We start from the raw sequence: 26,324 nt of genomic DNA on the forward strand, positions 1-26,324 counted from the left end.
AGCCCCCCTGCCCCCCGCTGCTTAAACCTTGTTCAATAAAAACAGTGGTTTGAATAAAAAAGAATCTCTAATTAGTGCCTGCTGACTGTGCACTTGTATTTCCAGCTAGCTAGCTAGCAGCCGGGGTAATTAACGCATGGCCAGCCTGGCCTCTTTCCCTCCCTGGGAACGTGCTTAGCTGGAGATCTGAGAGATGATACGCTTCGCAGTCTCCCTACAAACTTCCCTCGCATCCTCATTAACCCTCCCTTGATTCTTTAAGCTCTTCGACTAATCCAGGTTGCAGGTTAAGGTTGAAATGCTAATAAGCTACACTTGCTTACTAGAACACATAATCAACATCTGCCAGAGACCCTTGAGCGGACGTAAACAGCGAGAGGCTGATTTCTGTTCACTGTTAAGCGGGGAAACTACTCTAAACAGTAATTTACCGATTTCATTACACATTTTTACAGCAGTTCTATTTTTCTTTTGGCCTTTTCAAGCTTTATTTTTGATAGAGACAGCTGAAGAGTGAAAGGAAATGCGGGGAGAGAGAGATGGGAGTGACATTCAGGAAAGAGCCACAGGTCGGATTCGAACCCAGGGTGTTCGCAGCGAGGGCCGAGCCTTCGCACATGGGGCGTCTGCTCTACCAACTGAGCTAAACACCGCCCCCTGATTTACTTTTATCCCAAAATGTCTGCCTAAGCTTTGTTAACAATGTATAATCCCTTTTCCAATTTAATGGGTTGGTCAGTTTCCAGACGTTGACTTTCTGCTTTCTTTGCTACTCGCCCGAGTCTTACAACTTAAGTATAAAACTCATTACCCAAGTGCCACTAGCAACGAAATAATGCTGTACACAGTGACATGCCGACTGCTGTTTTTCTTGCTTTATTTCTCCATAAAGGGAAGTTATATTTACTTCCATCTTTAAAAGTGCACATGTTTTAATTTCCTGTAAATAGCTGTGCAAACATTTATATTAACTTATCATTCAGTTCATCCATTTTCTGTAACCGCTCATCCTCCTCAGGGTCACGAGGGCTGGAGTCTATCCCAGCTGACTTTGGGGGAGAGGCAGGGTACACCATGGATATGGTTGCCAGTTCGTCACAGGGCACATAGAGACAAACAACCCAACTCACATACACACCTATGGGCAATTTAGAGTCACAAATTAAGCCTGTTTAGTGTATGTGTTTGGGAGGAAGTACCCGGGGAGAACAAACCAGCCAAGGTTCAAACCAGGAGCCACCATGCTCCCCATCATTAGTTCATGTATTAGATTACATTTATATATGTCATATGTTGTGTGTGTGGTGCAGTGGTTAGCACTGTGGCCTCAGAGTAAGAAGGTTCTTGGTTCGAAGGCCTGGGCCAAGGAGCCGAACTTTCAGTGTGGAGTTTGCTTGTTCTCTCCACGGCTGCCTGGGTTCTCCTCTAACAGTCCAAGGAAATGAAGTTAAAGGTCCAGTGTGTCAGATTTAGGGAGCTTTATTTACAGAATATGGCAGAAATAAAATGCAATATGCATAAACTATGTTTACATTAGTGTATAGTCACCTGAAAATAAGAATTGTTGTTTTTTCTTGGCCTTAGAAGGAGCATTTTATATCTATCGAGGGAACAGGTCCCCCACTGGCCCTTTTTAATAGGTTAATTGGTGACTTTAAATTGCTTGTAGGTGTGGATGTGAGAGTGAATGGTTCTTTATATGTGTCAGACCTGTGATGAGCCAGCAACTTGTCCAGGTGTACCTCGCCTGATCCTGATTCAGACTCCTCAGTATGACTTTGTTGTTACAGTCTAGAAGCCTTCATGGAAACCAAAAGTTGTTTCTCGTTTCTGTCGGAGCTAGTTTTGATCTGTCAGTCTTGCACGCTTGTATTAAAAACCTCCACTTCAACCCTCCATGTCGGCTCAGTATATGCGCTTATATCCCCACGCAGCTCTCTGAACACAGAGCCTGAATGATGATGTTCCATTTGAAGTTACCGTGCTCTTTAACATTCGCTCACACTGTCCAAAATCCAGGTTTTAGAAGATCCTATTCCCATGAAATGATGAAGATGTTTTATTCATTGCAACAGCTGATGGTACTCTCTTCCCACCTACTTACAACCCCTTCTACTGCTACACTGACACAAGGTTGCAGACCAAAGAGGCCGTGCCAGAAACTCTCTGTCTTTAAATATATCTTGAATACTGATAGGAAACAAGTTGCATTTATCAAAGTGTAGTTTTATTGTTTGAAATCTTATGTATTGCATACTAAATGCAACCCTGAAAAACTGGGTATTTATTTAGGCTGCCTCTTTGCGAAACAAGGTCATTAATCATCACCTGTGTTTGACAGGTGAAGCCTGTCCTCAGCATGTCTGTGAGCCGGTGTGTAAGTGTTCATTTCTCTGTGTTTGCTTACCCTGGCATTTATTCAGCGACAGACATTAGGCCTCAGTGATGGCGGGTGTCGAGCTCCAAGCTCCTTGGCCCAGACCCCTTGCATTAATGAGGCTGCCATCAGCAGGCTGAACACTTAGTCACAGCAGCCCCCCACCCCCATCCCCGTGTGTCACCCCATACCGGCCCTGCACATCGCTGCCCATTGTTTCCTGTTCACAAATAAAGCGGGAATTAATTAGCCAGTTGGCACAACTCTTGGTGCCACCGTGTCAGCGTTCGCAGTTCAGCTCTGTGCCTCATCCCTCAAGCCCAGTCTGTCTGCTGTGAGACTGAGCATAATGGCCACGGTCGCATGAAACCGCAGACTCCTGCCAGCGATTCAGACATTTCAAATTACTGCTCACTCAATAACAGAGAGGTATACGCTGCTATGTCGACTATCTATTATCTATTTCAGCTGAACTGAAAAGTCCCGTCCTCAAAAGTAAATCAAGCTCAGTAACTAGTGAGACCAGTGATCCCTCTCACAGATCAGATCAGCTCCACTCGTGTCCATCAGTCCGAAAGCCGTGGTGTAAGTAGGTCAGACCGGCGGGGGCTGTTGTGATGGGGGGGTGGCGGTGAGACCGAGGAAAGCAGGGAAGAGAAGAGCCTGTCACTCTCTAAAACAATTATTACTGACTTTTATTGTGTTAGTGGAGAAAAGTGGAAGTGAGCGCACTGCGTTAAAAAAAAATGGAAAATGCAATCACATCCAGCCAGACTTGAAAACAGGCACATTACGTACAAGACACTGACATCTAAGTCAACACCTGCATGATCCTGCCGCACATTTTAAACAGGCTCATGAACGGAAAAAACACACCCTCGCGCTCGCACATGCACAAACACATAATCATGTTCACATTGTCACTTCGGCATTGTTAAATTTAGCCACGGTGCTTAGCAGGTGTAACAAATGCCTGCGAACTGAGGCCTGGGAGGTGTTCCCGCAGATCAGAGACGCTGCTGCTGTGTCTGATTACTTGTCTGCTGTCATGGAGCTCTGCTCTCTGTGTCTATCTCTTTCTCCCCCCCCCACCACCACCACCACCAAAAAAAAGCAGCCACAGGGGACCATCACTGCCTTTGCTTATTCTTTGTTTAGTGTGTGATTCAGTAGCAAAGCAGCAGCAGCAGTGCAGCCCCCCCGTCAGATGCATTCTTATTGTTCGCCTGGATGCTACGTCAATTAAGGCCACTAAAAGCTCCTGACCTCAAAGTCACAGACTCCACCGCAAAATTGGATTTTAGACTGGGAATGTGTCGACCGCAATAATTCAGCACAGAATGAGATTGGAAATCTCTTTGTCCTCAGGAGCTCTGAGGGTTTCAGGAGGCGAGGTATGGAATATGAGAGCACTATCCAAATCAAGTTCCTCTCAGATGCTCAGATTACATCTGATGTGCTCTTTTTCCACCTGGATTGAGTTGTCTAATTGTTCCTCTCTCCTTACTCTCTTCATCCCCTCAACTCTGTCTCTTCTTGCTTTCTCTCTTGTCTCACCTCTGTCCTGTCCTGTCTTCCATCCCAGGGGACACCACACAAAGGATGAGATCAGCTCCGTTTCCAACCCCTGCAGAATTGGACGCATATGCTAAGAAAGTTGCCAACAACCCCCTCACCATCAAGATCTTCCCCAACAGCGTCAAGGTCCCCCAGCGAAACCACGTCCGCCGTACGGTCAACGGGCTGGATACATCAGGCCAGCGCTACAGCCCTTACCCTTCCTCTCAGGCCAGTGCCAAGACGGGCCTCCTTGCCATCGTCAAGGTGCCCACAGTTAAAGGCATCCTAAAAGATTTTGACGGCAGCCGGGCTCGCTTGCACCCTGAAGTTATCATGAACCCTCCCGCCGGACCCTACCAAGTGGCTTCGACCAGCACTTTAAACCACCACCCACCTCTGCTGAACCTTCCCCGGCTCCAGCAGACCTTACCCCTCCAACCACAGGACCCGCCTCGGACTCTACAGATGCCCCTCCCTCAGCAGCAGGGTCACACCCAGAGCCTCAGACACCATCCCCCCATGGCCCAGCACCCTCAGGGCCCACCCAGACTCCAGACTCTGTCTCAGCACCCACCCCTTGGCCACCAACAGGGGCCCCCTACCGTCATGCTTCAGCAGCAGCACCTTCAGCAGCAGCCGCCACCTGGCCTGCAGGGGAGCAGAAAGCTGCCAGATGGCGACGCTCCGCCTAATGTTACCGTCTCTACCTCAACCATTCCACTCTCCATGGCCGCTGGGCTGCACCAGGGCCGCCAGGCCGACCTGAGCACCATCGTGCATCAGATCAACCAGTTCTGCCAAGCTCGGGCCCAATGCGCAGGAGCCACCTCCATGTGCGAGGGCCAGATCGCCAACCCCAGCCCCATCAGTCGCAACCTGCTTATCAGCGCCTGCTCCAGGGTGTCCATGCACAGCAACCCTGCCACCCCTGGCTTCCCCCCAACCAACTGCATTATTGGTCCTCAAGAAAAAGCCACCGCCCTGGTGGTAGCTCACCCACCTGCTATGAACCACTTGCCTTCCAACCACACTGATCTCAAGCAGCAGCAGCAGCAGCACCACCTGCAGCATCTGCATCCGCAACAGAATCAGCAGCAACAACAGCTGCAACACAACACACAGCATCAGAAGATGCGCTCTTGGAATCAGCACCAGTTGGCTCACGTACCCCACATTCAGAACGGTGGGACCCACCTCTGCAAGCAGCCTTCCAGGGACCCCGCCTTCCATTTTAAGGGCATGGGCTACCCTGCAGAGGTCTGTGTGGGTCAGCCTTACACACTGAAACCTCCCATAGAGAGGCCCACCCCCTCTCCCCCTGTCAACAACAACAACAGCATGCCCGGTCCCATGGCCCACTACACTAATGGTCACTACTTCCAGTCCCACATTTGGAACAGCGGCATCCTACCCACACCCAACAGTGACAGCTCCGGGTCTCAGGACACAGCCATGCCATTCCATGGTGCGGGCCCAGCGGGATGCACCACGCTAGACTGTGGGCCCCCTGGGGCTCCCCATTACAGGCTAGGAACGAGCTCAACCACCACCTCCTCCTCCGCCCAGACTAATCTGATGCAAACAGCAGATTACTTGGGTGGGGACTTCCAGACGCCCTATTTCCGCGATCAGAATCTAGGGTTGATGGGCAAGATGCACAGGCCTCCTCTGAGCAGGGTAGGTCCAGATGTTGGGGATGGCAGAACCGCTCTCATCCAGCACCCAGGGTACAGATAAGCTATGGCCTTGTCTACACAACAGTTATCAAAAAAAAAAAAAAACCCTTTGTTTAGTCTTAAGAAAGGAAACACATGAATAAAACTAAATTGATAACTTAAACAAATTACAGCTAATGTTAAAGAGGGTAAATTAATATATTTAATGAAGAACAGTAGTTTCTTTTTGTTCTTTTTTTTTTTTATATCTTGCAAGTGATCAATTGCTGCTTTTATTTTTGTTAATGAGTGCTGTTACCGAGCACTTTAGGGAACTTTTTCCATGTGCGTGTCTATACACATCTGTACTGTGTGTGTGTGTGTGTGTGTGTGTGTGTGTGTGTGTGTGCGCGTCATTCTCACGTTCTTCTTCCACTATTGTACTTTTATCTGTGTGCCTGGGTCTTAGCAGATCCTGCGTTACTTCTACTTCAGAACTATCTGTTCACTTTTCTTATGCATCTAAGAAAGAAGAAAAAAAACAGATAGATCCCTCACTGAGAAATCTCAACATCTGATGATGTTGTTGTTTTTTTTTACAGGGTCATGTCAGGAATTTTCGGCTCAGACTAGTTTTCTCACTAATTTTCATTTTGGTGTCTCGTACTAACTTCAAGATTAAACACAATCATCTGAGGACAGAAGAGAGAGTGATCTGATCTACAAAGTACAGCTGGTAAAAGCTTGCTGTATGCACATGTACACAGAGGTTTTATTCTTTTTAAATGTACTTATTTATTTGTATAGTAGGATTATTCAAGATTGATTCCTCTCTGTCAGTTAAGGAAGCATGTAATCAGGTTGTTTGTACATAGTAAAAATACAGCAGGGAGCAAAATATGTTAAAAAAGCTCTGACCTGCTGAAAATGCTGCAATGAATTCAGGTGTTTAAAAAAAAAAAAGAAATGTCAATACCAGGACGGTTTGGCAACAAGATTGTGACACGTTTGGTGCAGAAAAAGTGGTGAAAGATTTAACTCTCACACCTTTTTAAAATGGCCAAAGTCAGGTTAACAAGGACACACTGTTATTGAAGATGTGCCATTCTATGTTTGTTTCCTGTTTCAGATCGTTTTTGTAACCATGACAAATGTATTACTTGAATGTTGATTTGTTTTTTTGCAGGTATTGATGGCGATAGTTAGAGATGAGGACAAAACTCTGGAGTAGAAGAATTAATAGTGTTACTAATGTCGTGTAGAATCGAACTACGGAGCCTAACCAGAGTTTTGATCCCGGCAGCAGGAACTTAAGTGAATTAAGTTACGCGTAGTTGCTACTGATACTGATGTGAAGTCTGCTCGGAAAAAAAGACCAAATTGATCACTTGCAAGATCGAAACAAAAACCGACTTTTTAAGTTTAAAGTGAAACAGCTAATGCATTGTTTATTTTATTGTACACTGGCTTACCTACTAGACTACTGTAACTTTAAAGTTTAATGATTGTGTGTGAATGTTGCCTGCTGATGTGAGTAGAATTAAGGGTGTGTGTGTGTGAGTGTGTGTGTGAGTGAGTGTGTGTGTGTGTGTGAGAGTGAGTAAACACAATGACGCCCATGTTTTGTTCACCTAACTCCCTAACAGCCCTTAAAAAGCCTTAAGTGTTTGGTCCTTGGACTTCCCTTGAAAATGAGCATGGTTTTAATGAAAACCCCAAATAATAAGGAGAACGAAGATGGTCAGGATACACAGAAACAGCAATTTTTTTCTTCTTGGTTTCTTTTTTTTCGTTTTTCTGGTCTTTTTATTATTTAAATTAAGTTTTGTTGAATAGACAGACCAATTCCTTTAGAGGTTCTTTATTATGGAAAGCAAGAAAAAGGAGTAATATTTTGTAATTATATATTTTAGCAATGTGTAGTTACTGAGCTGTAACATTTTTTTTTTCCAAGTTTCAAAGCTTCAGTTTGCAGTTGTGACTATTTATAATACTTGATTTGCTTGTTATTTAAATTTTTTTCTTCTTCTTCTTCTTTCCTTTCTTGTACTATTGCTGTGAAATGGAAGAAGGTCCATAAGCCTTTCTTTTGTGTCATTCTGTACGACAGATAAGAGGCAAGAGCGTGAGAGTTGTGCTACTCTTTTTGTAATATTGTAATAATAAAATAAAGTTCTAATTTATGCTTTGAAAGGAGTCTGAATGGTTTGCTGACTTTGACAACAGGTGTACAGTAACTTAACCATCATCCTGCCATCCTGTGACAGTTCAGGTGTGCTCCTAATCACACATTTCTTGCATAATGAGCCTTTCAAAGTGTCTGATCGTTTGCTAAACCACATATCATTTGCAACCGCGACAGCCTAAAGCTGTAGGTGGTCATTGTTGCACCAATTGATGTGCTTTCATGCCATTTACCCGAGCCTCCCCTCTGCCAAATAGTAACAGGAAGTAGAGTAGACAAAGCAAGCTGTGAAATCCGCAGGACTATCTGGCTGCAGAAGATTTAGCTTGTCTGGCTGTGATGAAAATGGGACTTGTATAAAGGGCACGCAGCAGGAGGACAGGATCAGCACCTTCATGATCAGTATTACTCCCATGAAGGATTTTGAGCGATGCCAGAGGTGCCGGCAGGTTGTGGCCTTTTGCGCAGGGAGGATGTGCATCCTGTTCAGGCGGTGGCAGAAAACAGCATGTGCAGAAACAATCAATGTTTAATGTGTTTCAAATGTATGATATCTTCAGTAAATAAGCAACAGCATTGATAAAGTCTACTTGTTTTTACAGCATCGTGTCAGTTAGATGAACAAATATCTACATTTCTTCTTGGGCACTGCTCATGATAGTGAAATATCGCCTCAGAGGTGACATTTGAAATCCAGCTGACACTTGAGTATCAGTCAGAAACACATTCGGCAGTGGTTGACGTGGTTGCACAGGTCAGCCAGAGTGAAGCTCTCTGTCGTCTTTTAAACCGGTGAGGTGTTCAAAGGATTCATCTCTGTGGATAGATGAGTCTGCCAGTGCCGCCGACTGCCCGTGAGCATGCCTCTCCAGCTCCTCCCTGTGGACAGAGGAGGGAAAATGTTACTAGACATGACTTCCTGTCACAAAGAAATCCCTAAAAACATTTTCTAATCTAGAAGCTTTGAGTCTGCGTTCATGTTTCCTCACCTCTGGTAGGCCTGCTCGTGTTGGTGTCTGAGGCAGGCTGTTCGGAACGATCCCAGTACCCTGGATCCTCATTGATTTTGCCCAGGTTGATGTTCCATTTGTTCCAGCTGACTTCCTCCACTCTGAGACAACAAGAGGACACATGCTCCAATTACTGTCTGCTGGGTGACGCATCAATCAACTGTCAAAGAAGGCAAATTAGTGAACAACACAGTGTACTGCGCATCAATCGATCCTGCTCACACAGCTGCATCTTTTGTTAAATCTTCAGACCTCTGAGCTTTGTTTCTCCTCTATTATTATTACTACACGCTAAACCTGGCTTCTCAGAGGATCAACCTATAGTTAACACAAAAAAGGAAAGATAGAAAACATTTTTTTTTTCCAGCCCTCATCCAGAGCCAGATTAATCTGCCTGTGCTCTGAATGTGTGCACATGCCAGCTTCTTTTCTTCCCAGAGTCCCAGAAACCAACTAGTATCTCTATGCTTGAATACTCTTCCTGCGGTTTGCAATGTGTCAAGTAATTTCTGGTAATTTCATGAAACATAAATTTAGCTGTTCTGTGAGGCTGTGCATAAAGGTTTCCTGGGGTGTTTTTGACCTCTATGAGTGCTTTGCAGCTGCGTTATGTGGTGCACACTCCTGCCAATGGTTTCCCGCTGTTCTACTGATGTACAGGTGGCGGTAACACGGCAGGCTACGCTGCAATGTGTCAATAAAAACAGGGAAAAGGAACAGCTAGCAGGTAAACATGCATGTAAGCAATGCTGGATTTAAAATATCTTTAAAACTCAGCTTTGGAGATGTTTTATCAGGAATTAAACGCATTTGTTTGACCTCGAGGATACACACAAATACCAATAACCCTGACTAACACTGGACAGACACATAACTTTTGTTGAAGTCTGTGGAGGTTCTCAGGCATCCAGGTCATCTTTTTTCAAGAAGGGTTAAATCTAGGGCAACTGGACTTGGTTGTAGATCCGTGAAGACGTTTCACTTCTCATCCATGAAGTTTCTTTGAGGAAAATTAAAGAAGCTTCTTGGATGAGGGGCAAAACGTCTTCACGGACAGTTATTAACCCTTCCTGAGGAAATCACTTTGCAAGAAGATAGCACAGCAGATCTTTGAGTTAAATGTTCAATAAAACATCAGGTGATGGTGCCAGATGAAAAGTTGATGAATCATTAAAGTTGTTACAGTTTATCCGAAATGTCTTCATCCAATAATTGAGATATTTCAGTCCAAAATGGTGAACCAGCCCACAGAACAACCATCCAACAATACCATCCCTTGAGCTTTGGCTAAAAATGTAGTATAGATTCGCTTTAGTGGTTCATACTACCAAAAAAAACAACTGGAAATGATCATTACTTGATGTACACACACAGTAATAAAACCTTTGGACCTTTATGCAGCTAGTGATGAAGGCTTTTGCAACCCCTCAGGCTGATTATATTGTCAATGAACTGAAAGAAGCAAACCTGAAACACATGCGATCGTCGTCTCTGCCAAGGTTTATGTTAAACCCACAGCGATACCTCTTCCTCAGACAACACGTCAGCCTTCTTTCCATGTCCAGGATGGTGATGGCCCTCTGAAAACAGACACAACACTTCATTAAACACACATCTTCCTTGAACAAATACTCCCTAAACCACAGAGCCCTCCAGGATGCCTCACCTGTAGCTTCCAGATGCTGGTGCTCTCCTGTGCAGTCCTCTCCACGGTGCGGTTCATGAGGGCGATGAGCATGTTGAGCAGCAGGATGTAGGTGAGAATGATGTAGCTGATGAGGAGAACGTAGAAGACCGCCTGGTACTGGTAGTCCTCGGTGAACTCCATGTCACCCATGCCGATGGTGAACTTGAAGAGCTGCAGCGTCGTGTAGGAGATGTTTCTGAAGGTGGGTTTTACACAATCTTCACCGGATCCAACGGGACCAAAAAGACGCCCTTTACCAGTATGAGTGTCATTTTTTGGAGGAGGCTCTATGAGCAGGGTGACCACCGCTGTAACAGGAAATAGGAAATCTCAAAATTCCCTTTATTTGTTTATGAAAGTGACATATCTTAAAAACCTGGTAATGATGATCAAATCAATAGAAACTAGTAAAGTAGTCAGAAAGCATTTGAGAGTGTAGCAGGTGTCTTTTTGAGTGAGATGTACCTGCTGAAAATCCAAAAAGGAAGACGACGTAGACAAAAAGAAAGCGCAGGATATCACTGAGGATCATCTACAAAGAAGAAAAAGAGACTAAAGGCTTCAGATCAGATCAGATGGTTTACTGGGATGTTCTCTGGGCTGTAGCGTAACCTGTGTGGACTACCTTTTGTATCATGATGCTATAGACGCCCATGTGTATGAGACCCCGGGAGTAGTAGAGTATGTTCACCCAGCTGAGAGCAAGGCACAGTACCAGGAAGCCCAGGTACTCTTTACAGCCGAGCATGTACAGTATAGTTGACAAAATGAAGAGGAGGCCCTGCAAGAAACTGTCAACAACAGAGAAATAATAATAAATAAATAATAATAAAGCACAAGTTTACAGTGGATATTCACAGAAGAAGAATCCATGCCCGGATCATTTTAAGCTGTTACATGTCACCAATCTGTTTTGCAACAATAACTCATTGACATTGATATAAAAGCAGCAAATTAATCACAAATATAAAATGCTTGGTGAGTCAGTGTCGAGGCAAAATCTACATGATAAAGACAAACGAGCATTTCAAGAAAAATGCCACAAAAACGTGGAAGAAATTGAAGAAACCAGCCACTACAGTATAAATTATCTATCTATCTATTCAGAAGTGCTGTCAGTTAAAGATAGTTCACAGTCTAATATGTGCAATTTGTAATCAAAAATACACTGGCACACATATTTATGTGTCCTAATGTTTATTATTTCTATGACTAATATATTAGCTATGAAAGCATTGTGTTGTGGATTGGAGTAACTCCATAATCTGTCAAGATATCAAATAAAAGTTGTTTTCTCTTAATCAGCTGCAGCCAAAAAAATTGATTTATGTTGGAGTAGGAGAGGCAAATTCATTTCATATAAATGAACATCCATTACATCCATTGCTCATATAATGCTGATTAAGCCTGTTACCACCTGTTTTTGAATCTAGTGTCACCAGTAGAGAGTTGTGCTTTACGTTAACAACAATGATTGAAGGGGGGGAGCAACCTTAACGATGGAGTAGGCCACAGAAACTAGGAGCATGGTGGAGGCATACATCATAAGTACGAGTCGAGACACTGTGACAGGTTTAAGACAAGTTTTCATGAACAGCAAAAAACATCGAGAGAGGTGGGTGGACCTGTCTGGGTGGTGGAATTGGATGTTTTTTTTATTAACATTTGTGTTGTTCTGTCCAAATTCTTAGGGGGTTAATACTTTTTGTAGGCACTTTCAGTAACCCTGACCTTTGAGATTAAAAAAAAAAATCTTCCATCTGAATTAATTCCTGAAAACATCAATTATGTAACTAGTGTGGGTTGAGATTTATTTAGTTTTTCATAACCTTTGAAATAAGCACATTTCATTTGAATAGAGGGAAGAATGATATTACATAATTTTTCTCATGCTTGGTGAGAAAATAATGATACCTATTTGTATTTTGTTGCTTCATTTAGAAGTGATGGTTAAGATTGGCGGAGTGATATGAGGTAAAACGGTTGAAGCAGACATTAAAGTGACCAAGTTACAAAAAGGAAGCTGTTCCTGTGCTTTTGTAATGTAATTCAGTATTAGTAAAGGTTAGTGTTGACGTTATAGTTATAGTTATAGACAACACGCTTCCCATTCCTTAGTGAGGAACCTGAAGAAAGTCGGTCATAAACCCCACAATTGAATTTTTTAAAGAGTGGTGTAACAGCAGTGATGTGGCGGTGTCAGTACACCGTTACGTCACCGTTGGGTGTGGAAACTTTCAACAACAGAGGGAGTGCAATGTAACACTTGTGTGACTCACTTTGCTAGTTGATGTTAGAAAAGATTGCAGTTGACCCTTTACAGATTTTTTTGTGTGGACAAGATGCACATGTGTGGCACAACACATCAGTTTTGCACTGCTCCACTGGTCAACAGTTGGTGGTAGTAATGTGCAAAGAAAGCAGAGAAGAAGAAGGAAGACTACTTACTAATAAATATCAAGTGGCAACCTCTGCTGCTGTGATTTGAAGCCAATGCAGAAGTGCCAGAAATTGCAGTTCCTTGAGCAACCACTTGAGGCTGGCTACAGGACGAGTTTATCGCCGTAAGTCCCCATGTTAAAATGTCCAACTTCACAGCAGAGATGTTTACAGCCTGGTACAAAAAACAGTTTTTGTCTCTGCAGCTAATTTCCCCGTTCATGACAACTGTACTGAGGGTGAATTTTTATAGAACTCACCTGTTCGAATTATATTAAGGCCTAAAGTTATGCATAATTAACAGTGTGGCCGCCTTGATAGACAGGTGGGTGCTGTCACAGATGGCTTGTTTGAGCACCTAGGCTTCATTCAGCCCACATCAGGTCCACCCACAACCCACGTCTTTGCCCATTTTTAGATTAGCGCTGACAGATCTGGGAAAGAAGCATGCTACTTACAAAAGAATCTCATAATATCCATCAATCAGCAACGTCCGCAGTTTCGGGCGTTTCCTCCACATGTCTTTGATCTGTGGATTTAGATAAGATTTTTGATAAATCATACTAGAAATCAGCTTCCTCTAGGTTATGATATGAACCACTGGATTTGAACTACTTACCCCTATGACAAAGAAATAGCAGTTTGACAGTGCTGTCACTAGCTGGCCTGCAAGATACAGATAACCCATTCTGGTGTGTTCGATGGGAAATGGCGGCTGTGGGGCAGAGAGGAAACATTAGCACAGGTCCATCTGGGAAAACACAGTTCAATCAGTTTGTAGGAGCCAGCTCACCTTTCCTTCCCGCTTATTATAGGCGACGACAGTGAAGATGATCAGGTACATGACGTAGAACAGGAAGTTAAAAAAAAACATTCGACCTGCAAATGACTTCCACTTTGACTCCAGCAGCCGGTTCAGGAGCTCCGTCTGGAGCATATCATGGCGGTTCTGAGAGGAGACAACAGGAGACAGATGTTTGAGTACAGAATAACATCAACAGTTGCTCTGACTGGGCTCATAATGCTGGGACTTACAGGAATATCACTGCCGTAGACCAGTATCTCCAGCACAGAGTTGTCCTCGTACGAATCCACGGAGGCCAGGTCGTACAGGGAGGAGGTGACAGGTCCGTAAACCCACTCAGTGAATTTACGGGACAAATGTTTGGTGTGACTCTCTTGAAACTCTCGTTGCAGGATGTGTGAAAAGAGCTGCAGACAAACAAAAGGAAAGTTCAATCACATTCATCCAGGTAGACCCCATCCCTAGACTTAAGACCCCAATCAAAAAACTCATAGGGGTAGCCAAAACACTACTTTTTTGTGAGTCAGTGGAGCTGGGGCCCATACCATCCATAGTCTATCCATCTTTTATCAACTTCTAGTGTTTACCCCAATCTTGCCGGTCTTGGCAGCCAACTTGAGGGGTGTCAGCCCTCTACCATTCTCAATCTCCTCCAGCTTCAGCTTGGGGTGCAGGCGGGCAGTGGTCTTTATGATGCGGTCGTACATGCCAGTGATGAACTCTGTGTTATCCTTAGTGTTGTCAGCCACCACTACCAGAGCGTGCAGCACAGTGTTACCATGAGAGTCTGTCACACTAGGATCTGCTTTTTCGTAATCGTTCTCCAAGAGGTAGTCCACCACGTCAGGCTGGTTGGTGCAGGCTGCCAGAGACAGAGGCAGCTCACCTGAGGACAACACAGAGAGATGATCTGAATGGCTGTTTGACTTGTGTTCAATCCATCGAAGCAATGATGTTTGAGCAGTTTCACACTAAAAGACTGTTTTCACGTTCATGTTGGAGGTTGAAGCCTGACTTTGTGACAGTCTCAGACTTATTTCATGTTTAAGTTTCCAGAGTATTCTGGGTTTCAATCAGAAAATGTGTCAGTATAACTCAGAAACACTGCAACAAAAGGTAGGTATGAGGATACCTATGCACACGTGCAGTATTATAAATCAACAGCTGGTGGTGGTGTTGTCTTTTAAAAGAGAGCAATGTACCACCAGCACCCTGCATACTTTGCATGTATACATAGGTGAGTAAAATATCAACAATAAAGCTGATTTAGAGTTTTATGATTGACAATTAACTGCTGAAAACAGTGGCTGCTGTTAATTAATTATTTATTATTATTTATTATTATCGAGTTAGTTAGCTGTACTGCCCAGGACTGGGTCCTCAGAGTACCACAGAAAGAAATAGTACCACAGACGTTTTGAAGACGTAGTGATCCTGGAATTGGCACCAGAACTGAGGCAGAGGACAATGACAAGGACGATGGAGGAAGCAAAAAAGATAACAAGAGAGTGACCGCTCGAGAGGCCAGTAGATAAGAGTAAATCTCTTATCAATGTGGAGCCAACGTGGAGCCACCAATGCTTATAGTAATACCAGGATTGATGCATTAAGTTTATTTATTTCAGTTGATTTTTTTAAATGTTGGTGACTGGAAAACAACAAAATACAATTTTGAATTTGAAATGTATTGTATTGTTTCAGAGATGCTGTGAAAAGTCTCTCACTTAGTAACAAAGTTGTAATCTGTCACTCATCTTGTCAGTAGAGGAGGGCGCTCCTCCTCCCTGCAGCAACATGAACTCACCAAAGTAGAAGTTGGGGCCGTCATGTGGTTGGAAGAATTTTCCGCAAGCTTTGGCATGAACATCCGCTTTCTTACTGACCAGCAGCTTCACATAGGCAAGACTCCTCCTCTCAATGGCTATATGGAGAGCTGTCTGGCCTGCCAGAGTCACACATCCATATATATCAGAGAAAGACACCAATAATGTTGCAAAGGTTTATTCTCACCGCCTCGTACACACTTTACCTTCATAGTAGCTGTTGGTGAAGGCTGAATTCACAAACTCATTAATGTCGCCCATCTTCTCTGAGATGTCGATTAACAGCTCCACCGTGTTGTTCTTGCCGTCTTTGAGGTGCAGCAGAGCCTTCATCAGGGCGGTTTTACCGTACGACTTATCTACAGGTGTAAACACACATTCAGGGAATTAACACGCAGGTCAACAGCTTGGTGCAGCTGTTGAATTATTGTTGTCACACTTACACAAAGAGTTGGACAGTTTCTTCATGTTCTGGTGCAGGTACTGATGCAGGGTGCTCAGCTTTGTCACGTCGCCACTGGCCACAGCTTCAAACAACCTAGTGATGTCAAACGTTTCGCTGTTTCTCTTGCTACCGTCCTCCTTAACAGGTCGAATACCTCTGGAAACAACAAATATTTGATAGACAACAGATTCATGTGGGTCAAAAGGTAAAGCAGCTTCACATTCCATATTAATCAACACTGTGGGGCTTGATAAGATCCAGTCCCCCCTGCTATAATGAGTATTATATCTCCGCATGGAGAGGCTCACTTGTCAAAATTGAGATTGAATCTGATTTGAGGCTTGGTCTCCTCCATTTGCTCTTGGTAATCTGTGTCCATGGGAGCCTTGGGCGACACATGGCCCTGTCCAGACTTTTTTGCTGCTTTCCCCCGCGATTTCTCTTCCTCCGTCCTGTCGTCTGTCTCCAGGGAGAAGCCGAACATCTCGGACTTGTCCATCTTCACCTCTTGCTCCAGTGGTCTGCATAGCAATACAGGACAAGTGCTCATTATTACAACAACCAAGAGATCCAGTGAAGTTCATTTGACAGATAGAGCCATCCAAGAGGTGTAAAGATGATTAGCAGTGTTAGCAGTGGAGAATGTGTCACTAGACTGGGATAATATTTGAAAAAACATCCAAAAATCTCAATCATCAGCAGATCTACTTCAACTTCTTACATTGAACCAATCTCACTGTCATGTGTAGGATATAATGGCAACTAGCTGTGAAGTTGCAGACTGATGAAACCAAATGGAAACTGGACCTTTAATGAATATGCACTCTGTGTACAGATAGACTTTTTGGATCTTTTGTGTATGTTTTGTTGATGTACAGATGTATTTCTCCTCATTAACAAAGATGCTGGATTGTGGTGTACCATGCACCCCCCTGTACGCCTGTATAGTATTAGTAATAACTCCAGAAGTAGTAGTATGTTTAGCTTTAGAGCAATGAGGACGTGAAACTGGGACTAGTGTGTGTGAGACTCATCTGTTTTTGCAGTATCAGAAACATATTTAACTTGCTAGCGTGACGGAAGCAAAATAAATACTGGTAATGCATAAAGAGTCCTTTACATACTCTCACAAAACCTCAAGCATTATGTGTATATCTGGATGTGGTTAATATGAATGCACAATGCTAAAACATTGTTTTGTTTGTGTGTTGTGTTTGCTGGGTCTGAAACATGTTTATTGCAGGATATCACCTCACTGGCCTTTAAGGGCACAGACATGTGATGTTTCACCCCCTCTGACTAACAAAGGAGTGTATTTAGAAGAGGATTTCCATGACAGCAGTACACACAGCGCTTGATCCGGTAGCCACATCTTTGCAGATTAACCAAATATTTTACGGTCTGTTTATACAGAAACAGAATCAGTGGGTAATTTGAATGTTATGCTGCAAATGTCAGCTGAATGCAAAGAAAAGATACTTTTTAAAAAAAGGGACCGCTTTAAGATAACGGGAACCTAATCTTTGGTGTCTTTTTGTTCCCCTTTTCAGCCACGAAATAGGGAATTAGTGACTCATAACTGAGACTCCGTGATCATCACAAGAGGAATTCTTATACCACAGCAGGACACAACGGGTGGAAAAACAGTGATGTATGCATGTCTTATTTTTAGAGACGCAATGTTTCCTATAAATACATCCCAATGAAACATGAATCTTAATAATTAAATAGGTTTTACCACATCTGAAAAATGAATTAAACATTTGTTTTTTACTGACAAAACTGGAAGTACAGTATGAAACCTCATTGTTGTTCAGTCGTGTGTGCAGGAACACCCTCCTCCACACTACGGCATTATGTCCTGCTGTATGTTTTATGGATGTATTGATTCGTGAGCTGTTTTTTTAGTACAATACTCCAGTTACAGATTTATGAATAATAAACACAATGAGAGACACAATCTGTGTCAGTGATGAAATCTATTCTCTCTCCACATCTTCAGTAAATTAAATAAGCTAAAACAAGACATAAATGTACAAAATATGATAACAAATCACATTAAGAATTATGACAATGAACATGTTCTGTACAGAGAGAATACCACGGATGTTTGACAGAAGAAATCTATTGATACTTCAACATTTGACCTACCAGAAGGATGTCTTTCTGTTCCAGATCGTCTTCTGGATTCAAAATCTGAACTTCAATTTAAAAAACAAAACAAAAGTACACAGCCAAGAATCCTGCAGGGATTAGGGCGTGCGAGTCATTGTTGTGCAGCCCTCAATAAGATGCTCACATAACGCAACGGCTGCGATATTAGCAGGAACAAGCCAGACCAAGATAATGTGACACACCCTAGAGAATATCAGAGCACATTACTAGAGTCCTGAGTACTTAAAAGGATGGTGTATTGACCATCTCCGCTCCAGCCAAGACAGCAAAAAAATACCACAAAGGAGTCCAGATGTATGCACTGAGTGCTGGTAAATTATCTGACATGAACACAGATGTTTAAAAAGACATTAGTTTAAAAAGATAATTGAACCATTAAGAAATTACCAGTAACCACCATAAAAATTAAAATCTCCTCAAGTCTCTCTGAAAAAATCTGAATATAAAAGAAAACTTACCCTTCTGAAAAGCTACTTTTCTCACTCTGGTGTTTCTGTCAGTTGTGAATAATATTTCTTTAGTGTGTCTTTCTTTTTATAGGCTATATATCTTTGCCGGCATGCTTCCTGTGTGCATCTCATCTGCGTCTTTACGGTTTTGTGCCTGTTTTGACTGCAGCTGTGGTCCTGTGACTGACTGTGTGGTTGCAGAGTTTTTGCCTACTTGAGCAGGCTGTAGATCTGTGTTGAGAGATGAGTTGTGTTGATTTCACTTCCCCTTTTTTTCAGTTTGCAGTTAGGCAGGGCACACATAGTCTTACATTGTGAGATGTGTTTAAAATGTCACCCTATGCCTCATGTTTAACCACAGCAAGCAGAGCCAAGCCACTCTAATCCACACGTTTTCTGGTCATTAATATTTGATATGCTCTATGAAACCACTGATAAATCATCACCGCTTTTGTTTTGCTTGTTTCATCTTTTAGTGGTCAGATGACTAACCGATTAGATAGAAAGTTCTTTATCTACCAACTTTTACACACTGGATTAGAAACATACTGTCTTTTATTAAAAATTAACTTCATGGCTGCAGCACAGTAGTCTATATATGTAATGATTATTTTCCATTATGTGTATATCTATGATTCCTTGCATACTTTGAGTTATATACACTGTATGTTATTGTGTGTGAAGGGATTATTTATCAGTCCAAATGTGTGTTGTGTTGACAAATATTCAGAAATTCTGATTATATGTGAGGATACAACAGCAGATATCACAACAATCATTTTGTTATATTCTGCTGCAGTGGGCGGTCTTGCAGACGGGCCTATGCTGTGTGTGTAAAAATAATTCTGAGATAATTTAGAACTGGAGGAAGGAGATTGGAGTCCAAACAAGGTTTCAATCTTGTACAAGAGGAGCATTCACAGAGCAACACGTAGGTCCGTTACTAAGTGAAGACTCAATATTTTAAAGCAAAAGCTTGGTATTTATCTGTCTCTGTGGGTGTGCCCTCACTCAGATAGTTATTAATTTATGTCCTCCTGAACCCAAAGGAATTAATCACAGAGAAGGAAGTGATAACCATGAGTGGCTATTCAGCATTGGGGTGTGTGTGTGTGTGTGTGTGGACGTTCATATGTGGGTGTAGGTATTGTATATACCATTATATACACCACATGTTGATTTGAATTGATTATATGTTGTATGTACTGTCTAAATTAATAATAAATTTAAAAAAAATCAATAATAAACTAAGTCAGCCTGATGCTTGATGATGACGTTTATGTGGGCGTGTGTGTCTTTGGATGTAAAAGATATTGCTTTCCATTCAACACTTGACTATTGCACCAATATAACCCTGGTGTCTTAGTTAGAGATAAAAAATATAGAAGAAAATGATTTATTAACAGTTTTATTTGTACCATATACATACATCACATCAGATGTGAAGTACTGGTCCATTCATTGAGAGAAGAATAACTGCATACAACTAAAGTTATTTAAACAAAATGTTTTTTTTTTTTTAATAGTGTCCATCATTCAATTATAATGACTGGCACTACTAATAACACTGATGTCAGCTCAGGATAACCTTTTGAGTTTTACATCTTTTGAGACTCAAGTAGATAAAAAAATGGGAATTACAAAAATATACTTTTATGCTCATTATAAATGCAACAATCTTTGGATATTATTCCTACAGCTTCTTATTCTGCTGTAATTACATCATATACAATATAATATGGCACATATAATAACCGTATTTCCCCCACAGGCATCATTATCTCATTAAATATTTTAGTCATTGTTCATATGATGCTGCTGTCATTGGCAGAGCAATTATCCAGGATCACCAATGTTAGGCTCAGGGAAGCAGGTAGGTGGGCAACACGACAAGAAATCCATCGGATACGACGCCAAACTCAGAAGGAACCTCCTATGTGGGGGCTTTACAGCTCATTTTGTTGTTGTGCTGTGTACTGCTGTAATGAGGCTGCTGTCAGTGGAAAAATTAGATCTTTTCTAATGAATGATGAACATCTTTGAAAAATGGCAACTCTGTGAAAAAGCTCTGGCTCTGAGGACTGACGCCAAACATTTCAAACTTCTGAAATAGTACATGCTATTAAACACTATTGTGGCTTCAAGGGGTCTGAGAAATACACTTCTAAAAAACAACAACAACAACATAGAGCCAGAAATGTCCTGTATATTGCCGATAGCTGTTCAGTCACAGTGAAATTTAAGGGGAGTTTGTAGGTGCTCTCAGCAGCTACTTTGAGTCAGTGTGTTAATCGTTGCATACAGCTTGCCAAAGGATATAAAAGGCTTTTAATCCAAATCCTGGCAAACATCACTTTTGCTTTTTAGGTCCACAGAGCAATCAAGTTGCCTTTAAAGTAAGAAACTTTTCAAGCGATTCCATTAAATAAAGGTACTCTCAATTAATCATGTAAACAGACAGACCTGTTCATTACAACTCTCAGTTAAAGTAGGTCACAGAGGACCATGGCTACCCCGACAGCAGAGTCCGCGTTTTGTCCGTATACCACCGGCTGGGGAAACGCCTTCTCCACTTCCTGCCTTAGCACCTGATTGCGAGCGATGGCGCTCCCAGTGCCCACAATCCTGCTGACCCCCGCCTGCTGCAGACGCTCAGCAGGCATCATGGAGGTGATGTTGTCCAGGACTCCGCGGCACATTGCCCTGGTCAAATGACCCAGAGAGAGATTGGTAGGGGAGATGTTGTTCACTTGACCCAGGCAGAGAGGGTTGTGTCTCTCTCCCAGGATGGTTGGACTCACTCTCAGGTCAGTCGTTTCCTGATTCAGGGCGCTACGAATCATCTTCTCGTATACGCAGGAATCGCTGAGCTCTGCACCTGTGAGGGAAGAGGAGGAGCAATTTAACGTTTAGATGAAACACATTTAATGGCAGTAATTTCAGTATAATTTTGGCATCAGTTGAAGTTACTTAATTACATTCCAACTCTCTGTGGTTAGCGCAGTAAAAAAACATCATCACAGATCTCTCACTCCTGAAATAAACACCTCACGGTGGCGTTAGAGGGAAAGTCAGGGGATCACAAAGTCATTAGGATTCATCCTCTGGGAACCATGAATGTCTTTGCAAAGTTTTATCCAGATAGTTCACTGGTGAAGTGAAAAGTTTGACCTGCAGGGAGGATCACCAGTCATCAGGATTTATCTTTGGAGACGATTTATGTCTATACCAAAATATCATGGCGATCCTGCCAAGTGTTGTTGTGATATTTCAGAGGTGGACCGGCTGGCCAACCGACCCCCCTGAACCACACTACTAGCGTGGCTAAAAATACGTACCGAGCTCTTTCATCCACGCAGTGAGCATCTCCACAAAAGTGGCCAGGACATTCCCTCCATTGAGTGAAGCCGCCACCGCCAAGTATGAGTCTTTAAAGTAAGGGAAGTAGGAGATGGAGGAGGCAGGCTGAGGAGAATTTGGAGGTTTGAAGTCAGCTGGCATGGCAAAGGTCAGCTGGGCTGATGTGCTTATGTTGAGAACTGTAAAATGAGGAGAAAGATACAGACTGTCAGTGAAGGCTTATGAAGTAAAAGCGACAAGCAAGAGACACTGATGTGTTCATCAGAACTACTTAACAGATCACTGAGTGGAAGCATTATCATGGTGCAGTAGTAGAAGACATCTAATGGATGCAGAACGGATGTCATGGCACTGCTGTAATGGGTTATTCCATCTGAAGTGTATGGACTATCAAGTATCAGACTATCAGAGAGAAGGCTGGACTCCCTGTTTCACCTGCATCTGTCTGTGCACTCATGCAGGAGTAGACAGAACACTGGAAGTCTCCAAGGGCGGCCCCTACTGGAGTACCAGCAGGAATACCATGCCAGTCAGAGCACGTCTGTCCCGCCAAGCCACCAGATGGCACACAGTGAGGAAGCAGATGCAAAGGGAAGCCGGCACCCTTCAGACTGGAGCATGCACACACACACACACATACACACACACACACACACACACACAGTGGTTTGTTACGTAGGTTATGCATAACAACTCTGACACGTTTAGTGATTGCAGTTAAACACTAATCATGCACAAGTTAGAAAACTGTTTCATGCATTTAGTACTTGAACTGAAGAAGATGTTGTTGGCACAGAAATGTGTTTGTAACACAGGAAGTTGTGCTCTTAACTTACATGTCTGTATTCCACTGGTTGAAGGAAGTGTTGAAGAAACCCCAGCTGGCTGCATTCTGTGGTGTCATCACACACCCACCCAAACCACACAGCATTGAAACCACATAGTCCTGGATGGTGCCTGCGACTGTAAAGTCTTCAAGGAACTCGGGCCTGCAGTGAAACATCTTTACGGTTCACTTTTGTGCCACAAAGTGCTGCATTAAGATGTACATGGAGTTATTAAAAAGTACGCGCTGACCTGTGTCTCATGTACCAGAATATTGTTGCACAGCCAAACCCTGTGGCTACACTGAGATGTGAGTCTGGTGCTGGAAGAGACGACAAGAAGTCACTGCTGCAGCGCCCATCCTGCCAGGTGATCAGCTGACTGGTGTCTCCGGTTGTGAAGAAGTCTCTGTTGGACCAATCACAACCTGCGAGGTGTAAACATAACAAAATAAGTCATATCTGACTCCCAGTTTCATATATTTTCTGACTACAAACCTACTTTCATATCAGGTTTTCAATGCAACCAGCAGAGGGCAACACAGTTATGACATAGGATCTTATCCTCATCAGAAGCTGGAGGATATCTTTAGCTGGCACTGGGCAAGAGGTGTACACCCTGAACAAGTCAGCAGTTCATCACAGGGATGACACAGAAACAAACAACCATTCACACTCTCATTCACCCCTACGGGTAATGTAGGGTCACTAATTAACCTGCATGTCATGCCCTCAAGCTTCCTCCCATAGTCCAAAGAGATGCAGGTTAATTGGTGACTCTAAAATGGCCCATAGGTGTGAATGTGGGTTTTCTCCAAGTACTACTACTACTACTACTACTACTACTACTACTACTAATAATAATAATCATAATAATAATGAGAAGAAGCAGCAGCATCATATCTGGAAGTGTGATGTAGAGTCCTCCCATGGATCACAATAATATTAAAGAGCCTGTACAGACTGTGGATATGTAGGGGCCACAGCATAACCCTTAGGGCCCTTATATGAAGACCTCTCTGTCATGGGGCCTCTGAACTGGAGCCCCTCTTTATTTAAATGTATACATGAGCACATATTGGGGCTGGAATCACAAGTTTTTTTGCACGTTTATCCACATGTAGAGGGTCAATGCCTGTTACAATAACAAAAGAAATCAGTTCATTTTCTGCACAGACTACTCATGCATCACATCCGTTGTTACATAATTGTTGGTGTTGTGAAAGGACAGGATGCATGCATGCAAACAGGTAGTAGTAGTAGTCTTACCGCCTTTTGCTTTCCAGAATAAAACTCCGTGCATCTGTCCGGACAGCCCGATGCTGCTGACATGCTTCAGTTTGTCCGCAGGCAGCAGGCTGATGCACCGGTTTAGAGTGTCTATGATCCGGCCGGTGTGCTGCTCCTTAGCCTGCGTGGCATTGGAAAGGTAACCCAGGTTACACACGGGACAAACCCATCAGTGTAAAGCACGTGAACAACACACTCACCTTTATCCCGCTGTCATCGATGATATCTGACGAAGTTGGCAATGCGTGACCCGCAACAACCGCTTTGGAGCCAGTTTCTAATAAAACGGCTTTTACCGAAGTGGTTCCGACGTCTACACCGAGGATATAAGCGGACATTACGGCTGGAGACTCGGTGAACTTTGCCTCTCAGCTGGACGCCATCATCATGACAGAGCACACTGCTGCTTTACAGGAAAGTAGGAAAACGGAAACTTTTTAGCTGCATGTAAACTAACTAACTTCTGTAAGGGCTTTAAAGCATTTAAAACACAAATACATACACTTATTTATTAAATTAGGCCCGTGCGTGGAAACAGAAATACATAAATAAAACAAACATAGTACGTAACCTAACGTAACATAACGGTAATTGTCTAATTTCCTACTCTTTGGTGTTTTGTGAACGCACCACACCGGCGGCTCCTTTTGGCTAATAACGCCTAGTGATGGGAAGTTCGGTTCTTTTTAGGGAGTCAGATCATTTGACTCAGCTTACCAAGAAGAGTCGGCTTCATTTTACCACTTATACCTCAGCCAAACTTAACACCGTCTTGACTTATGATTCGTATGTGTACACATCTATCACTTTAAATCACGCAATACATTCTTTGTACTGAAATATCCCAAAGTAAAAATTGAACCGGCTCTTTGAACCGGCTCGTTCGCGACTGACAGCTCACTAATAATTCACGCCGTTCCCTCCCGTGATGCACTGCGTGGAGGAGCATGGCCGACTCTTGTCCAGGAGTGTCACCCAGATGAGAATGAATGTGCCTTTTTTTGTGACATATCAGCTGACATTCCTTTAAGAAAAACACAATCCAACATCCAAGTCTGTGAAGTCGCTTCGTGTAGCCGAGCTGTGAGGAGCCCAACGAGTCCCTGCGAGTGTTTCCGGTGAGAGTCATCCGTCGCTAAGTAGCCAAGGGGGAGCTAGGCTAACGATGCTAGGCTGCGGGCTGGTAACTCCGATTTGTGACGAGAATGATCAAATAAAACAAGTTTAATGTGCAGTCAGGCTACCAGCATCACATGTTTTATTATTTTTAGTCCCTACTAACTTGACTCTAGTCCGTTCATGCGTCTATTTGTGTCACCAGAGCTTTAAATATAGGTGTTAGCTGACTTAGCATCGGGGGGTTTAAACGAGTCCAGATCTGATTTCTGTTTATTTCTGTTTATTATATAACGAATAAATTACCCGCTTAAATATGTGAACAGCCGCTTTGTAGTGTAGCAACTTGATGGCATCGCTTATCAGAATCAGAAATGCTTTATTTTAAATACTTTATATTTTTTTTCAAAAGACAGTAAGATAGATAGATAGATAGATATACTTTATTTATCCCAAGCTGGGAAATTATAGTGCAGCAGCAGCATTATACACAGTGACAAGTGACAACAAAGAATAAAAATATACTATAAAGCAAAATATACATAATAAAAAATCAAAAGCAATAGTAAATACGATAAAATAAAATATATTGTCCAGAGGTATATACAGCAAGTTGGCAGTGTTGATATGTACACAGAGGGAGAAATGTGAGGTGACTGTAGATTGTAGATTATGACCTAGCTGTTGTTATACAGTGTAAAAGCATGTGGCAGGAAAGATTTCCTGTATCTGTCCCTTCGACAGTGGAGCTGTAGCAGCCTGTGGGAGAAGCTGCTCCGCTGTCTGTCCACTGTGTGGTGGTAACAGGACATACAGGAGAAAAAATAAACAAAACAAAACAAAAAGGCTGCCAGACAGTTCACAAGATAGCTATTCTGTTCAGACAAAGTTGTATCAGTATCTCCAGAGCAAGGTCAGATTACATGAACATGTCATTTGTAACGTGCTACATAGTTATATAGCCAGATAAGTCAGAGTCCCTGTGGTTGTCAGGTGATGTGACACTGTGCCTCATGTTTTGAGTTTTTCCAACTGTATAATGGACAGCAATTTCAATTTCAGCCAATCAAATCCATTTTATTTGTATAGCCCAAAGTCTCAAAGTACATTTGCCTCAGAGGGCT

The 26,324-nt window shown here is 42.9% G+C and overlaps 4 protein-coding genes across 10 annotated transcripts in view; 2 read left to right on the forward strand and 2 right to left on the reverse strand.

Annotated features, from left to right (window-relative positions):
• The window catches only part of fam222ba (family with sequence similarity 222 member Ba), a 29,384-nt gene extending 21,599 nt beyond the window's left edge, over window positions 1–7,785 (forward strand). For all 4 annotated transcript variants that reach the window (XM_027273494.1, XM_010736527.3, XM_027273495.1 and 1 more), the window contains one exon: window positions 3,963–7,785. In XM_027273494.1, coding sequence (XP_027129295.1) covers window positions 3,963–5,674 — 1,712 coding nt within the window. In that variant the 3' untranslated portion in view covers window positions 5,675–7,785. The remainder of the gene's footprint in view (window positions 1–3,962) is intronic.
• Window positions 7,786–8,288: 503 nt separating this feature from the next.
• Window positions 8,289–18,814, reverse strand: trpv1 (transient receptor potential cation channel, subfamily V, member 1). 3 transcript variants are annotated; one of them, XM_027273493.1, is made up of 17 exons: window positions 18,620–18,814; window positions 18,138–18,187; window positions 16,295–16,507; window positions 15,985–16,142; window positions 15,748–15,900; window positions 15,523–15,660; window positions 14,306–14,604; window positions 13,949–14,125; window positions 13,707–13,862; window positions 13,533–13,628; window positions 13,372–13,442; window positions 11,100–11,265; window positions 10,940–11,006; window positions 10,454–10,782; window positions 10,255–10,367; window positions 8,767–8,888; window positions 8,289–8,656 (listed from the first exon to the last, which is right to left on the reverse strand). In XM_027273493.1, the coding sequence occupies exons 3-17, from the start codon at window positions 16,483–16,485 to the stop codon at window positions 8,562–8,564; spliced, it is 2,331 nt and encodes a 776-aa protein (XP_027129294.1). In that variant the 5' UTR covers window positions 16,486–16,507; window positions 18,138–18,187; window positions 18,620–18,814; the 3' UTR covers window positions 8,289–8,561. The 3 variants fall into 3 exon arrangements, with proteins under 3 accessions (XP_027129294.1, XP_019130507.2, XP_019130505.2); XM_019274962.2 differs by having other exon boundaries at window positions 18,138–18,229; XM_019274960.2 differs by lacking the exon at window positions 18,138–18,187.
• Window positions 18,815–20,073: 1,259 nt separating this feature from the next.
• Window positions 20,074–24,516, reverse strand: shpk (sedoheptulokinase). Its single transcript, XM_010736524.3, has 7 exons — window positions 24,285–24,516; window positions 24,064–24,205; window positions 23,048–23,222; window positions 22,807–22,959; window positions 22,406–22,581; window positions 21,949–22,149; window positions 20,074–21,488 (listed from the first exon to the last, which is right to left on the reverse strand). Exons 1-7 carry the CDS (start codon window positions 24,420–24,422, stop codon window positions 21,094–21,096), a joined length of 1,380 nt encoding a protein of 459 aa, XP_010734826.3. The 5' UTR covers window positions 24,423–24,516; the 3' UTR covers window positions 20,074–21,093.
• Window positions 24,517–24,987: 471 nt separating this feature from the next.
• The window catches only part of emc6 (ER membrane protein complex subunit 6), a 7,302-nt gene continuing 5,965 nt past the window's right edge, over window positions 24,988–26,324 (forward strand). For both annotated transcript variants that reach the window (XM_027273627.1, XM_027273628.1), the window contains exon 1: window positions 24,988–25,202. The gene's annotated coding sequence lies outside the window, so the exon portion shown is untranslated. The remainder of the gene's footprint in view (window positions 25,203–26,324) is intronic.

Source organism: Larimichthys crocea, chromosome XXII (genome assembly GCF_000972845.2).
Source record: "Larimichthys crocea isolate SSNF chromosome XXII, L_crocea_2.0, whole genome shotgun sequence".
NCBI classification, from domain to species: domain Eukaryota; kingdom Metazoa; phylum Chordata; class Actinopteri; family Sciaenidae; genus Larimichthys; species Larimichthys crocea.

Excerpts from the sequence above, each read along its gene's own strand:
- trpv1 (XM_019274960.2), bottom strand. The coding sequence starts at position 16,485 with ATGGACAAGTCCGAGATGTTCGGCTTCTCCCTGGAGACAGACGACAGG. Across the intron at positions 15,901-15,984 it reads GAAACTGTCCAACTCTTTGT|ATAAGTCGTACGGTAAAACC; the intron begins GTAAGTGTGACA and ends TTACACCTGTAG. Across the intron at positions 10,783-10,939 it reads CCTTTTTGGATTTTCAGCAG|CGGTGGTCACCCTGCTCATA; the intron begins GTACATCTCACT and ends TTCCTGTTACAG.
- shpk (XM_010736524.3), bottom strand. The coding sequence starts at position 24,422 with ATGTCCGCTTATATCCTCGGTGTAGACGTCGGAACCACTTCGGTAAAA. Across the intron at positions 22,960-23,047 it reads TTCTGGTACATGAGACACAG|GCCCGAGTTCCTTGAAGACT; the intron begins GTCAGCGCGTAC and ends GTTTCACTGCAG. Across the intron at positions 21,489-21,948 it reads TGCGTGGATGAAAGAGCTCG|GTGCAGAGCTCAGCGATTCC; the intron begins GTACGTATTTTT and ends CTTCCCTCACAG.